Source organism: Myxine glutinosa, chromosome 14, assembly GCF_964187855.1.
Source record: "Myxine glutinosa chromosome 14, kmMyxGlut1.1, whole genome shotgun sequence".
Classification (NCBI taxonomy): Eukaryota; Metazoa; Chordata; class Myxini; order Myxiniformes; family Myxinidae; genus Myxine; species Myxine glutinosa.
Genome location: NC_136274.1, coordinates 38,598,932 through 38,615,733, shown reverse-complemented (window position 1 = coordinate 38,615,733; position 16,802 = coordinate 38,598,932). Strand labels below are relative to the sequence as shown.

Here is a 16,802-nt window from a genome sequence, read left to right as displayed (position 1 = left end):
TAGAGGGTCCCAATATGGCGGCCGCGTGGCCTCATCTTAAACAACACTGCGATAGCCAAGTCACATAAATCAATGGAGATCATTCAAACTGCAATTTTTTTTTAATTCCCTCTTAACCAGACTAGGTGGTGTAATACTCATAGTTAGCTGTTAGACAGTCTGCTCTGAGTCGACCCCTGAGGGAGGGTCAGTGGTTCGAACCTTGGCCGAGTCATACCAAATCTTCTACCATATCATATAAGATTAAGAGAGCTGTTGGTCTGTCTGTCTGAGTGTGTGTCGCCATTTTTCTCAGAGATGGCTGAACGGAGCTTCGTCAAACTTTCAGAGGTTCATCAGTGAGTGCCTGGGAGTGTTTTAGGCAAAAAAGAAAAATAAACAAATTTGAAAAGAAAAAGTTCGTTTTTTGGATTTAAAAAAAATAAGAAAATCGCTCGATAGTGCCTAAGTTTTTTTTAGTTAATGACAGTCATATACAAGTACATATTCACATAAATAAATACAAAACAATCACCAGACATTTCAACACAAATAAATCAAACAATTCCGGAAGTGTACGAAGTTGGTAGTATGGCTTCTTCTTCTTCCTGATCGACATCACACAAACTCAGAAACGTGATGAATGCCAAATTCACCCACCAGCATATATATATGAGCCCCCTTCCTCTCCTGCCTCCCCCCTCCCCTTCCTCCCCCTACCCCCACTTCCCCTTCCTCCCCCTACCCCCACTTCCCCTTCCTCCCCCTACCCCCACTTCCCCCCTCTCCCCCTCCCCTCCCCTTCCCCCCCTGCACCCCATGCCCCCCTCCCCTCCCCTTCCTCCCCCCTCCCCTTACCTCCTCTCCCCTCCCCTCCCTTCCCCCCTTCCCCTTCCCCCTCCCCTCCCCTCCCACTCCCCTTACCTCCTCTCCCCTCCCCTCCCTTCCCCCCTTCCCCTTCCCCCTTCCCTCCCCTCCCCCCTCCCCTTACCTCCTCTCCCCTCCACTCCCTTCCCCCCTTCCCCTCCCCTCCCCCCTAGGTGTTGCTAGGCAATGCAAAATCGCTTCGCTGATGGGAATATAAGAGAGGAGGGGAGGGGAGGGGAGAGAGAGGAGGGGAGGGGAGGGGAGGGGAGGGGAGAGAGAGGGGGGGGAGGGGAGGGGAGGGGAGAGAGAGGAGGGGAGGGGAGAGAGAGGAGGGGAGGGGAGAGAGAGGAGGGGAGGGGAGAGAGAGGAGGGGCGGGGAGAGAGAGGAGGGGAGGGGAGAGAGAGGAGCGGAGGGGAGGGAGAGGATGGTGAATGGGAATCAGCAGGAGGGGTGAGCAGGGAGCAGAAGGAATGAGCAGGGAGCAGGAGTAGGGTTGAGTGGGTAACAGGAGGATATGCTATTAGTACAGTATTATCTTTATCAATACTTCGACCAGCGAGGCTTCAAAACGCAAATTATATATCATCAAGATTTGTAATCCCTCAAAAACTTCAGATTTCCGCAAAACTTGTTTTAATGTAAGTGTAACAGCCTCAGGTGCATCCATTAGTATAATCACGTGTAACATATGCCCTGTAGATAGAGCGTCTTCCTACCTGCATGTGCGTGTATCACGTGATTACTTTTGTATCATGTGATTACTTTTGCATGCAGAGCGCACAAAATGATATTATGTAGTGCGGTGCTATGCGCACGACTTGTTTTGCCAATAAGGGAAGCAACAACGTATGTAACCAAAAGCGTCTTTATTCGAAAGCTCAAAGTATAGCACTGCCGTGCTCGGGGCTGTGAGCCCCGTGTATATCCCGAGGCCACGCCTACCCCTCGGGCGTGGCCGACACCCTCTTGGTGCGCGGAATGATGTCATCGCGCCAGCGAGCCATCGTGTCCGCCACACGCGCCCCTCCAGAATTCCCGCGCACCTGAAGGGTCAGTTTGCGGGGCAAATGGATGACCCGGCCGAAGTGCCCTCTGGTGGCTGGCGGCGTCTGGGATGCCGGGATGCCACCAGCTGCCCCTGGGATGGGTGCGGGGCCAGGGGGCGGCGTGCCGGCGGGGTTGGGTGGTGCCGGGGGTCCGCCCGCCGGGGGGCGGCCCCGACGCGGGGGCTGAGCCACTGGCGGGGGGTGGTCCACGTCGAGGTGGGCCGGTTTGAGGCGGTCCACGAAAACGCGGTCAGGAGTACCGCCGATGTCCAGGGTGAAGTGCTTCGCCCCGGACTCCAGCACGCGGAAGGGCCCATCGTACGGGGGCCGCAGCGGTGTCCGGTGGGCGTCGTGTCGGACGAACACATACTCCGCCGTGCGAAGCTCCGGGGCGACGTGCGTTGCGAACCTATGGGTGGTCTCCTGCAGCGCGGAGCGCTGCTGCGCCGCGGACCATGGTGCCGTGGAGTCGGGGAGGAACTCGCCCGGCACCCGCAGCGGTTGTCCGAAGACCAACTCCGCCGCGGATGCACGCAGGTCGTCCTTGGGCGCCGTCCGGAGGCCCAGCAGGACCCAGGTGAGCCTGTCGACCCAGCCGCCGTCGCGGAGGGTGGCCCGGAGCGCGGCCTTTAAGGAGCGCTGGAAACGCTCGCACAGGCCATTGGCCTGGGGGTGATAGGCCGTGGTACGGTGCAGCTGGACACCGAGCCCCCGCGCGACCGCCCCCCAGAGCTCTGAGGTGGACTGGGGGCCGTGGTCGGACGAGACGTCCGAGGGGGCGCCAGACCGGGCAACCCAGGTGGCGATGAACGCCTGCGCGACGTCCGCCGCCGTCGTCGCCGCCAAAGGCACGGCCTCCGGCCACCGGGTGGTGCGGTCCACCATGGTGAGGACGTGGGTGAAACCCCGCGAGGGGGGCAGAGGTCCCACCAAGTCCACGTGAACGTGGTCGAACCGACGTTCGGGCACCGTAAATGGGGCCAACGGGGCCTGGGTGTGGCGGTGCACCTTCGCGCGCTGGCACGCGAGGCACGTTCTGGTCCAATCGCGGACGACCTTCCGGAGGCCATGCCAGACGAACTTGTCGGCGACCAGCCTCTGGGAGGCCTTCGTGCCCGGGTGGGACAGGCCGTGGATGGCGTCAAAAACCCGGCGCTTCCAGCCCGCGGGCACGATGGGGTGAGGCCGCCCGAGGGAGACGTCGCACAAGAGGGCCGTGCCCGCGCCGTCGAACGGCACCTCGGTGACGCGGAGGACCGTGACGGCGGTCCGCAAGGCCTGGACGTCGGGGTCGGTGGTCTGGTCAGCCGCCATCCGGGCATAGTCGATGCCGAGGTGGACCGCGTGGGCGACGGACCGGGAAAGACAATCCGTCACCGGGTTTTCCTTCCCCGCGACGTGCCGGATGTCCATTGTGTACTCGGACACGGCCGAGAGGTGACGCTGCTGCCGGGCCGACCACGGCTCGGCAACCTTGGCCATCGCGAAGACCAGGGGCTTGTGGTCGACGAAGGCCGTGAACGAATGGCCCTCGAGCAGATGGCGAAAGTGCCTGACCGCCAGGTGAAGCCCGAGCAACTCGCGGTCGAAGGTACTGTACCGGCGTTCGTGCGGGCGAAGCTGCCGGCTGAAAAACGCCAGCGGTTGCCAAGCTCCACGCACTCATTGCTCGAGCACCGCGCCCACCGCGTAGTAAGACGCGTCGGTGGTGAGGGCGATCGGTGCATCGGGCGCCGGGTGCGCGAGCATGGTGGCGTTAACCAAAGTGAGCTTCGCGCCCGCGAACGCCGCGTCCATCTGCTCGGTCCAAACGACGTCACCTTTGCCCAGCTTCCCCTGGAGGGCCTCGTGCAGGGGGCGCAGGAGCTGGGTGACGTGGGGCAGGAACCGATGGTAAAAGTTCACCATGCCCAGGAACTCCTGGAGCCCCCTGATCGTGCGGGGGCACGGAAACCCCTTGACCGCCTCCACCTTTGCTGGTAAGGGGATGGCCCCGTGCCTGGTGACGCGGTGCCCCAAAAAGTCGATCTCGGCGACGCCGAACCGGCACTTGGCGGGGTTCACGATCAGGCCATGCTGGCCCAGGCATTCGAAGAGCGCGCGGAGATGGCGGAGATGCTCTTCACGGGACGCGCTTGCGACAAGGATGTCGTCCAGGTAGACATAGACGAAATCCAGGTCGCGCAAGACGCTGTCCATCAGACGTTGGAACGCCTAAGCCGCATTCTTCAAACCGAAGGGCATCCGAAGGAACTCAAAGAGGCCGAATGGCGTAATGACGGCCGTCTTCGGGATGTCCTCTGGCCTGACGGGGACCTGGTGGTAGCCGCGTATGAGGTCCACCTTAGAGAAGCAGGACATTTTCGCCAACTGGGTGGAAAAGTCTTGGATGTGGGGGACCGGGTAACGGACGGGGGTGGTGGCATCGTTGAGGCAGCGGTAGTCCCCGCACAGCCGCCACCCTCCCCACCCCCCCCCCAGGCTTCGGCACGATGTGTAGCAGCGACGCCCAAGCACTCTTGGAGCGCTGCACGATGCCCAGCCGCTCCAGCATAGCGAACTCCGCTCTCGCCACCACGAGCTTCGTCGGTTCGAGGCGGCGGGCCCGGGCGTAGACCGGTGGCCCGACGGTGGGTATGTGATGTTCCACACCGTGCTTCACGGCCACCGCCGAGAAGGTGGGCTGCGTGAGGGCCGGGAAACTGGCGAGGAGGCGGGTGAACTCATCCGCTGCCGGAAGCGTACAAACCAACCTTGCCGGGACCGAACCGCTCAGCAAGCCGCTTGGCGAGCCGCTCGGTGAGCCGCTCAGTGAGCCGCTCAACGAGCTGCTCAGCGCGCAAGCAAGCGAGCTGAACGTTTCGGCCTGGACGAGGCGTCTGTTCTTCACGTCTACCACCAACCCGTTTGCGCAGAGGAAGTCCGCACCGAGCAATGCCATGGGCACTCCGGCGGTTACGAACGACCACTTGAAGCGTTGCCCTCCGAACTGCAGGGAGAGGCAGCGCTTCCCGAACGTGTGTATGGGTGTTCCTTTGGCTGCAAGCAACGCGGGGCCCCGGCCCGCGGTTCACTTGTCGGACGTAGAGGCAGGGATAACGCTCACCTGTGCACCTGTGTCACATAGGAAGCGGCTCCCGGACAAGGTGTCCGTTATAAAAAGAAGGCTGCCGGAAAGGCCGACGCTCAAAGCCGCTATCGAGCGTCAGCCCGGGCGTTTCCCGACTTGCCGAATGAGCACGGCGGGCAACACTTCTTTGCCTTGTGGCCGAACCTGGCGTGGAAATGGCACCAGGCTTGTGGCGGGTGTGGCGGATGCCGCGACTTTCGTGGTGCTGGTGGGCGGGGCATGGCGGCGGCCACGAGGTGTGCATCAGCCTCGAGATCCACGAGGTGTGGTGCATCAGCATCAGCCCCGTGATCCGCGACGGCCGCACCGAAGCTCACCCGTGTGTCACACGCCGCAAAAAACTTGTCGGCCTCGACGGCCAGCGTGCGGGGTTCCTTTATTTTGGAACCGGCCAACGCGAGGCGTACCTGGGCCGGTAGCTGGCGTAAAAAGAGCGCCCGTAATAAAAAAATCCGGTGCTTTGTCCCCCAGTAGCGACATCATGTAGTCCATTCAGACTGATGGTCGCGTGTCGCCGAGTTCAGGAAGGTCCAGGAGACGGTCCGCCCGTTCGTCCTCTGTGAGGCCGAACGTGGCGATGAGGTGACGCTTGAGTGCCTCGTACCTGTGGTCGGCCGGTGGGTTCCGCAGGACGGGCATGACTCGGGCGGCTGTGCCGGGCCCGAGGGCGGCGATGATGTGGAAATAGCGCGTCTCGTCCGCCGTTATGCCACGAAGCTGGAACTGGGCCTCGGCCTGTATGAACCATACCTCAGCCTGAGCCTCCCAAAACTCAGGGAGTTTCACCACTACCGCGTTGCTGCTTGTCATGGCGCGTTCTGTAGGTCAGCGCCGGCTGAACTAGTCGGAGGTCACCAATGTAGTGCGGTGCTATGCGCACAACTTGTTTTGCCAATAAGGGAAGCAACAACGTATGTAACCAAAAGCGTCTTTATTCGAAAGCTCAAACTATAGCACTGCCGTGCTCGGGGCTGTGAGCCCCGTGTATATCCCGAGGCCACGCCTACCCCTCGGGCGTGGCCAACACCCTCTTGGTGCGCGGAATGATGTCATCGCGCCAGCGAGCCATCGTGTCCGCCACAATGATTTCATTGTAAAACATCCGTTTTTCACCAGATTTGTTTTTATTTTGTGCGGGTCGCCTCGAGGGACCTCTAAAGTTGTAAGTATAAATTGAGTAGACCCAACGAATAAGCAGACAGGACACAAAGCCAAGTTGTAGAATATATAGGATATAGTACACCTTTAAAAGCGATTCAGGGCCTGCAGCGGAAATTTAAAAATAAATTTGAATTGTTCACAAATTTCACAGAATTAGTTTTCACCAAGTCTTAATCTACTTTACCAGAAATGAAAACAGAAATAGAATCTGAGTTAAAATGAGGATGTGAGGCCATCGGGAAGCGTACGTAAATAAAAAGAGCACTGTCTACTGTATCGCCATGGCTTGCAAAAGCAGCATTTAGAGCGCACTCCCATTGATTTATCTTCAAAAAGGGTTGTTTGTATTTCCCCAAACGTACAGTTTTCATTCATGCCCTCCCTTGGAATTCCCTTTGTGTGCGTGCAAGGTTTGGGGCCACTTGGTTTCATAGTTTTCGAGTTATGGAGGAGACACACTGAAACACACACACACACACACACACACACACAATACAACACAACACAACTTATTGAGATATCGTGCTACATATCGGTTTTAGCCTCATCACTCAATGGTGAAAAATCACTTAAAATTCTCTGAAAATCACTTAAAACTTGAAATTTGGTGAAGAATCACTTAAAATCACCAAAATTCAATCGGTTCGTCCTTGTCATACACCCAACCACTCCACAAAATGTTGTCCGAATCTTTCCACAACTTTTGAGATATCCGGTTTACAGACAAACAGACAGACAGACAGACAAACAGACGGAGAGACAGACATACGGACGGATGGGCAGACAGACAGAGGTGAAAACATAACTTCCGCCCACCTTCGGTGGCGTAGGTAAATATGACAATCAATCAATGGATGTATTCCACTTCGGTTTAAAAGCTGTAGATCCTCAAATTAACGTTTATCTTCAACTATGAAGACATTGGCATTCCTCAATCAACTTCTATATTGATTTCGTCCACCGTTCTACATATGTCCGCCGACACAGATCGACACAGACCGTTCTACATATGTCCGCCGAATAACTTCAAGAGCAAGACTAGCACCTAGCAAGACAATCTCTTCATTTTAACTATTTTACCTCGTTATAAGAAACCTTTTGAACTTTGACCTTGATAGATAACTAGTAGAAGTTGGTGGTGGGGTGCCTATCTTTATCAAAAACTCTCTTCCTCACTCTCCTTGCACTGCCCTCTCTCCTCCTCACCCCCAGGAGTACCTCTGGCTACGGCTTCCTCTCCGCTCCCACCTTTTGTTCATATGTGTTCTGTACCGTCCTCCAAACAGCAATGACTCCATTTACATTTCACTGTCTGACAACATGGACCAACTTCTATCCACTCATCCCAACTCTCTCTTCCTCATATGTGGTGACTTCAACTGTCATCATGCCAGCTGGTTGGGTGTGGGTTCCTCTCTCACCAGTCACGGCACCTCAGCAAAGGACTTCTGTGACTCACTGGGATTGACACAATCTGTCAATTTCCCGACCCGGATCTCAGCCAATGGAGTATCTTCTCTTCTAGACTTGGTTATGACAAACTTCCCTGCTAATGTCTGCTGCTCTTCTTCTGCCCCATTCGGTTCTTCTGATCATGAGCTTGTCAAAGTGGACATCTCTCTGGCCATTCTCAGAGAGCCTCCTCAGCGTCGACGAGTCTGGCATTTCACTCAGGCCGACTGGGACGGTCTTCAAGCAGCCATCAATCGTCTGGATTGGTCTCCCATCTCCACTGCCTCTGACATAAATTCTTCCTGGGAATTCTTCCAAAGCAAACTGCTCTCTCTCATGCACAGATTTATCCCATCTCGTCTTCAGTTGTCTTACCCTTCCTCCCGTCCATGGTACACTGAATCTTGTGGTGAGGCAGTTGCCCTGAAACAACTTGCCTTTGCCTCTTGGAAAGCTAATCCAACTGAAGGTAATCTCAGTTCCTTCCACCAAACTCAGAACAAATGTGTGTCTACCCTCAGGAGTGCCAGGAAGCACTATCTCTCCACACTCAAGAATGAACTCTCAAACCTGTCTCCTTCCTCCAAATCCTGGTGGCATCTGGTCAAATCCGTTTCTGGTGTTTGTTCCCCCTCCATCCCCTCCCTTACCTCAAATGGCCACACAGTTGACATCGCACGTGACAAAGCCGAATGCCTCAACTCTGTGTTTGCCTCAAAATCTTGTGTCCCAAACCCATCTCTCTCTGTTCCCACCTTTCCCAGTAGAACCCAACTGCTCCTGGACTCTGTGTCCTTCTCTCCTGACAAGGTGGAGGAGTTTTTGTCTAACCTCGACTCTGATTCTGCAACTGGACCAGACGGCATCAGCCCACGGGTCCTAAAATCCTGCTCTGCCGCTCTATCTCACCCTCTCTCTGTTCTTTTCACCCTATCTTTTGCTCAAGGTCATCTGCCAGCATCCTGGAAATCAGCAAACATTACCGCTTTACACAAAAAAGGTGCAAAAACAGATCCTTGCAACTACAGACCATTCAGCCTGCTCCCAATTATCAGCAAAGTCATGGAATCCATCATTGCTTCGGATATGAAATCTTTCCTCTTCTCCAATGGCTTGATCTCTGATCATCAATTTGGTTTCAGACCAGGTCACTCGACTCTGGACATGCTGCTTCTGCTGTCTCAACAATGGATGGAGGTCCTCAATGCCAAACAGGAAATCAGAGCTGTCTCCCTTGACATATCACGTGCCTTCGATACGGTCTGGCACCCAGCTCTGCTCACCAAACTCTCCTCCTATGGTATCCATGGAAATCTCCATGCATGGCTTGCGGACTTCCTCTCTGGTCGTAGTCAACGTGTGGCCCTGAATGGATTTCTCTCATCTCCCCTTCCTGTTCAGGCTGGAGTTCCCCAAGGCAGTGTTCTGGGCCCTGTGCTTTTTCTGGTCTTTATCAATGATCTCTCCGACTCTCTTGAAAATCCTCTCTATCTCTTTGCTGATGACTCCACTCTCTGCCGCTCCATTCCTCTTCCCTCAGATCGGCAGTCTGCAGCCTCCTCACTCTCTGAAGACCTGGACAAAATCACAGACTGGTCAAACAAGTGGAACATGTCTTTCAATTCTGACAAATCTCACACTCTTACTATGTCTCTCCGAAAAGATCGACTGGACACCCTCCCATCTACTTTCTCAACAATCCTCTCCAAGAAGTTCTGTCGCTCAAGCTTTTGGGTCTCACTATCTGCCATGATCTTTCTTGGGAAAACCACATTTCCAAGCTGGCCTCCAAAGCCAGTCGCCGACTGGGCATCCTCCGTCGTGCGAAGTCCTTCCTAGACACACCTGAGCTCCTCACCACATACAAGGCTTTCTTCCACAGCTCAATGGAATACTGTTCTCCACTATGGGCCGGTGCTCCTGCCTCACACCTAGTGCGGCTTCACGCGGTTGAATCCAAAGCTTTCAGAATCATTGGAATCTGCTGCGATGAAGCTAACTCCGAGGGCCTTTCACTCACTCACCGCAGGCAGGTAGGTCGTCTTTCTGTCTTCTACCGACTCCTCTCCGGCCTTGCTCCCCCAGCTCTCTCTGTGCTCTGTCCCCCAAATATTCCTACAGGTCGCACAAGATCTGCCAGCAACCCTCTGATGGTTAAACTGCCGAAATCTCGGCTCTCTGCTCACCTTCACTCTTTCATTCCACTTTTCTCCCTCCTCTGGAACAAACTCCCACTCACTTCAATCCCACTCCTCCCTCCAGGTCTTTAAAACAGCTGTTCACCACCATCTCTTATCTTCCCCCATCCTAAACCTTGATCTTTTCTACCCCCACTAATTCACCCCAGATCCACCTTGTTTGAAATTCCAACTTCTTTCCTGGAAGTCCTGGCAGTGTCCATATGTTTTATACCTCTCCCACCCCCCTTCCCCTTCCCATGCCTCCCCCCCAAAGCCCTCTCCCTCCCACAGATCTCTCAATGTCTCCATGTCTCTCGGTCCCTGCTCTCAAATGTTGTGTTTGTGTCCTTCCCCCTCTCTCCCCATCTTGTCTACCGCTCCCGATGTTATATGTTTTATGTGTCGGTTTGTCTTTCTGTGTGATTAATGTTCGCTCTTTCACGAGCCTCGATCTTGTATAAAAAAGAAAAAAAAGAAAAAAAGTACCCGGCGTTGCCGGGCGGGGGAGAAGGGTAGGAGGGGGAGAGGAGGAGGGGAGGGGAGGAGGGGAGGGGGAGGGGAGAGGAAATGGAGAGGAAGGGAGGGGCAGGGAGGTGGGAGGCAAGAGAGGTAGGGGAGTGGCTCACGTTTCTGAGTGAATGTGGCTCACGTTTCTGATTGAATGTGGCTCACGTTTCTGAGTGAATGTGGCTCACGTTTCTGAGTGAATGTGGCTCACGTTTCTGAGTTAAGTGTGATGCCGATCAGGAAGAAGAAGAAGTCGTACTACCAAATTCGTGCACTTCCGGAATTGTTTGATTTATTTGTATTCAAATGTCTGGTAATTGTTTTGTATTTATTTATGCGAATGTGTACTTGTGTATAACTGTCATTATTTTTAAAAGGCTTAGGCACTATCGAGCAATTTTTTTTTTTAACTCCAAAAAAACGAACTTTTTTTTTCAATGTTTTTTTTTTTTGGGCCTAACGCACTCCCAGGCACTCACTGATGAACCTCTGAAAGTTTGATGAAGAGCCGTACAGCCATCTCTGAATAAAACGCGGACACAAAAACTGGACACACACACACAGACAACTCACGTTTATATATACTAGGGCATGCCCGTACTATATATATATCTAAAATTATATCCCCCCCCTCTATTTACATGAAATGGTTTGGTCCAAAGCGAACGGCTTGCGAGTACGGTGACAATCCCCCCCCTCTATTTACATGAAATGGTTTGGTCCAAAGCGAACGGCTTGCGAGTACGGTGACAATCCCCCCCTCTATTTACATGAAATGGTTTGGTCCAAAGCGAACGGCTTGCGAGTACGGTGACAATCCCCCCCCCCCCTCTATTTACATGCAATGGTTTGGTCCAAAGCGAACGGCTTGCGGAGTTTGGTAAAGAAATCGCCATAGCTCGGTAACTACTTGTCCGATTAATATGAAACCTTGAAAAGGCACATCCTCGGGTCCCCAGCAATATACCTGGCAAGTTGCAAGTATATCGGACCGGTAGTTGTCGCGAAACAGCGGTCACAGACAAACACACAGACACACACACAGACACACAGACACACAGAGATTACTGGAATTATAGATAGACTAGGGCATGCCCGTACTATATATATATCTAAAATTATATCCCCCCCCCCCCCTCTATTTACATGAAATGGTTTGGTCCAAAGCGAACGGCCTGCGAGTACGGTGACAATCCCCCCCCCTCTATTTACATGAAATGGTTTGGTCCAAAGCGAACGGCTTGCGAGTATGGTGACAATCCCCCCCCTCTATTTACATGAAATGGTTTGGTCCAAAGCGAACGGCTTGCGAGTACGGTGACAATCCCCCCCCTCTATTTACATGCAATGGTTTGGTCCAAAGCGAACGGCTTGCGGAGTTTGGTAAAGAAATCGCCATAGCTCGGTAACTACTTGTCCGATTAATATGAAACCTTGAAAAGGCACATCCTCGGGTCCCCAGCAATATACCTGGCAAGTTTCAAGTATATCGGACCCGTGGTTGTCGAGAAACAGCGGTCACAGACAAACACACAGACACACAGACACACAGAGATTACTGGAATTATAGATAGACTAGGGCATGCCCGTACTATATCTATATCTAAAATTATATCCCACCCCTCTATTTACATGAAATGGTTTGGTCCAAAGCGAACGGCTTGCGAGTGGTGACAACCCCCCCCCTCTATTTACATGCAATGGTTTGGTCCAAAGCGAACGGCTTCCGGAGTTTGGTAAAGAAATCGCCATCGCGTGCACAAACGCGCAGGAAAGCGAATGAATCGCAAATTCGTTTTTATTAGTTGTAAAACATAGTTTAACGCCAACATAGTTTGCAAACGTGAAATAAATGAATACGCTGTCAAATGTGCCATCCGAGGCAGAGTGTGCCCGCCACGTTCGGCACACGCGATCGTTCGCTGCTCTCTGATTGGTTGAATCGTTTTTTGGACATAGCTCGGTAAGTAATTGTCCGATTAATATGAAACCTTGAAAAGGCACATCCTCGGGTCCCCAGCAATATACCTGGCAAGTTAAAAGTATATCGGACCCGTGGTTGTCGAGAAACAGCGGTCACAGACAGACAAACGTACAAACGTACAGACAGAGATTACTGGAATTATAGATAGATAGAAGATAGATATAGATGTCTTTCGAAGACAAAAATCTTTCCTGAGAAATGCAAAACATTGGGGACCTTTGACATCAGAGGCCTATTGGCCCATCAAAGCTGTGTATTATGATCTATTTATATTTCAAATTTTTATGATTGTTCATACATAGGTTGGCACCACGAATTTAAAAGTATTAATTGTTTCAGACGATATCAAACTATTCACACATCTTACTCATTGGTGTACACCTTGACCAACCTGGATACAAATGACCGTGAACAAGCAAATGCACATATTCTGCTTCACCCACTTTGATACCGATTGAACGACATGATGCAGAAGTGAAAAATGGTCACTGTGGGTAATAATCTGTACCTTTGTACCCCGCTGCCGATGCGAACCCGCCTTTAAGTGTTACCTGGAACAGAATTCGTCTTATCAGTTGGGATATTTTATCCTCTGTTCTACCAAGACAAAGCAGATCCTGCACCATGAGTGCACAAACTACAACTGGCCCAACCACGGGCCCCCCGGTAATCGTCAACTACATCAACAATGCTCCAGATATCGCTGTGATTACTTGCTACTTCGTGGTTGTCCTGATCATTGGAATATGGGTAAGTGTGTATCTAAATATAACTGTGTGAATGTGTAATATATGTATATCTTTCTATGTATGTATGTATGTATATAACTATATGTACGAGTCGTCAGGGTATATATATATATATATATATATATATACTGAAACGCAAAAGAAACTTACCACCTTTGAAACCTTTAAATATCAACAATAACACTGCATGTAGTAAATGTGTGAACTTATTTGTGGACAATAGTGTCCTCACTGTCAGACAAAACGGTCACGGATGGTCACTTGAACCTTCAATGGTCACTTCATAGCACAGCTGTTGAACAGCCGTTTTGACTGTCAGTGATTAGCCAAGGGGTACGGGATGATTTTAATGAGCTGCACGTGATGTCTTGATATTGGCTTTAAAAAGGCCAGTGCAAAATGGGCATTTCAATCAACATGCCACGATTGTCAAGGGATCAACGGCAGCGTGCCCTTGGCATGCTGCAAGGCGGACTGAGCTACCGTGAGGTGGCACGTCGCCTTGGCTGTTCACACCAGACGATATCGGCCCTGGTGGACAGAGACACCCTCCACAACTCTGCAGATGACAGACCTCGATCAGGGAGGCCAAGAGTCACCACTGCAAGGCAGGACAGGCAGATGGTCCGAAGTCACCTGCGGGATCGATTCCGTCCAGCATCCCGCACTGCGGCAGAAACTCCGGGGCGTGCAAACCCACGGATCTCCAATGATACTGCACGAAGACGACTGCATGACTATGGTCTGGTCTGACTTGGTACGGCCATTGTGGACGAAGCGGTGCAGCTGGCGATCATCCCTCCTTGTGGTTCTGCGGGGACGTCCTGGCCTCGGTATTGGAGTAGGGACACCCCTCTGAGCATTTCGTTTCAGGATCTTTGACACCTGACCTTGAGTGATGCCATACTGCCGAGCAATAGCACGCTCTTTCATACCGTAATTTCGTAAAGCCACCACTCCATGACAAACAGCATTGTCGAGTTGACGGACCATCTCCAGAGGAAGCGGCAATAACTTTTGGAGACGTGCAGCAGTTGTTTTCCACTAATACAGAACGCAACAACCCTTGTATACCCGACTGTGAAGCCAATCATCAAATGCACCTGTCCGTACATTTTGCCACGCCACCTGTGATATAATCCTGTTGTTGACTTCTTCCCTCGACAGACAATCAGTGACATGGTTCTTTTAACAAATAAATCACCAAAGTGTAAAAGAAACTCACTCGATTGATATCCTGAGTTAAGAAAGTAAACCCAAGTCAAGAAAAAAAAAAATTCCATATTAAATGCCAAGTCTGTATATATATATATATATACACATACATACATATAAAGATAATTTTATATATACACTTCTATATATAATGGAGCAAGTGTTTGTATATGCATGTATGTATGTATGTCTGCTTTTCACCCATTGCTTGAGGTATGCTAACCTTTGACATCAGCCACCTACAATTGTAACCTGAAATACTGTTACGTAAGGGGTAGGTAAGAAATTACCATAGGAAAGGTAGGATTGAATCGAAATACTATGGACCGTGAGACGTGTAGGAGCATTTCTATGTAATAAGTGGGGAAAATGTATCTTAAGGCTGTGTTTACCTGTGCATCATATGAGGGTTGATGCCGTGTTAATTAGTAGTAGGGGTTAAGGTTAATTTCCCCTGTCCGTGATACCCTCTTTGGCCATCCCTAACATGTATAACAACCGCCAGCCAAGTAAAACATCAGCCGGCTAGTATTTACGCTGCATGGACACATACAGCAAGGCCCACCTCGGAGAGGCGGAGCTACAATGGAGTTGCATGTATACATATTTCAACTTTTAAACATAATTTTCAGTATTTAGGCAATATAATGGCAATTTCAAAATGGTTAACCATAATAGTTATGTTCCTAAATGCAAATTGGACTCACGAGAATATAGGATATACAAGAAATATCTGTGGATGAGAGGAGTTAGGTTCCTAAAATTTGCGTTAATACAATTAGCTAGCGACAGCGATGGTTATAACACACATATACATGCACACAAACACCACGAATGCTTCTCCTTTCACCAATAGATGCAAATGAATGAATGAATGAATGATCGTTTTTTAAGGCCATTTTCCCTGCTAGAGCGGGGGTTAGCCTTGCGGGTCCCATGACAATCATGGTTCCCTGTTTGAGGCAATGTTTTTATGGCCGGATGCCCTTCCTGACGCCAACCCTTAGTCGCCTCTTACGATGCGCAGGGAGATGGTGTACCTATTCTAAACCGGGGTACACACCGGGATCATTCATCCCAGCAAGCTGGTACTCAATTTGCCGACCTCGGAAGGATGACAGGCTGAGTCAATCCCCCTGGCGTTAATTCAGTGATCGACCGAGATTCGAACCCAGGATCCTAGGATCCCAAGCCGGCACCCTAACTGCTAAGCCAACACAAATAGATGCAAATATCTAGTATAATTTATCTTGTGGCCCTGAGAACCAAACAAATATATGTGTATATGTATATATTGTTGCAGTTTTGAGAATAAAGGCAAACCCCCCTCTTAGTTAGTTGCACCACAACATGTAGCCTCGCTTAGTTCAGTTATTTCTTACTAGCAGAAGTACCCGGCATTGCCGGGCGGGGGAGGGGAGGGGAGGGGGAAGGGGAGGGGAGGGGAACGGGGGGGGGAGGGAGGAGTGTGGGGGGAGGGGAGAAGAGGGGGGGGAGGGGGGAGAAGAGGGGGGAGTGGGAGGGGGAGGGGGGAGGGGGAGGGGGATGGGGGAGAGGGGAGAGTGGAGGGGGGAGGGGGAGGGGGAGGGGGATGGGGGAGGGGGGGAGAGTGGAGGGGGGGAGGGGGAGGGGGAGGGGATATGGAGGGGAGGGGGAGGGGGGAAGGTGGGGGGAAGGGGAGGGCCAGTCAACAATGACGTTGCAGTCTCATGGTCGGAGAGCAGCACAACAATCGCGACATCGTCCTGCATCTTCGCAACAGCACGAAGCGGATTTGGAGACTCCACCGATCCTGTGACGCCCTCCAGTACCGGCGTTGCCGGGCGGGGGGAAGGGAGACCCATACATTCCCAACCCGTACATTCGCCCTCTCGACCTCAAGCTCACTCGGACAAAAGCCTCGCACAAATTACACCGTGAAGGCCCAATGGCCACATGCCTATGCCACAAATCAAGTATGTGAGCGAGTTCGGGCGCACTGAATTGAAAATATATAGAACGCTCATACTCCGTGAAAAGTGAAGCCGCCGTGTCGCCATCTTGGTTAGCACGACTCAAACAACTCGCTTCGCGGATCTCGTTTGTTTTGAACGTGTGGAATTACGTGCGAACGCGTAACTGTGAGTTTATGGCGGGCAAGGAACATCACGTGATCGCTCTGAGCGAATCAGCGCGCTGCTCTGCCACCTGCTCAGATTCCGTGTATAATATTCCTCGCTGAAATGCGCTGAGGGTAAATATTAATACAAAAATATGGATCTCGTAAAGATGAAAGAAAAAAAAACCTATGTGGTGTGAATGGCAATGTTCCTCGCTGAAATGTGAAAAAACGCAATCGCTTTTTCGCTCTGAAATACGTGCGAAGCGTAACTGAGTTTATGGCGGCAAGGAACATCATGTGATCGCTCTGAGCGAATCTGCGCAGCTGCTCTTGCCACTGGCCTCAGATTCCGTGCATAATATTCCTCGCTGAAATGCGCTGAGGTAAAAATATGGTAAAAAAATATTATGAAATAATTTTTTTTTAGGTC

At 51.8% G+C, this 16,802-nt stretch overlaps 2 protein-coding genes across 2 annotated transcripts in view; one reads left to right on the top strand and one right to left on the bottom strand.

Moving 5' to 3' along the window:
• MTRFR (mitochondrial translation release factor in rescue) overlaps positions 1 to 16,802 on the bottom strand; it is a 46,011-nt gene that overhangs the window by 5,601 nt on the left and 23,608 nt on the right. The gene's annotated exons all lie outside the window — the stretch shown is intronic.
• Positions 12,763 to 16,802, top strand: part of LOC137439641 (sodium/glucose cotransporter 1-like) — a 61,129-nt gene continuing 57,089 nt past the window's right edge. Inside the window, exon 1 of the mRNA XM_068135594.2 lies at positions 12,763 to 13,057. Within this exon, the coding sequence (XP_067991695.2) occupies positions 12,932 to 13,057 (126 nt within the window). The 5' untranslated portion in view covers positions 12,763 to 12,931. The remainder of the gene's footprint in view (positions 13,058 to 16,802) is intronic.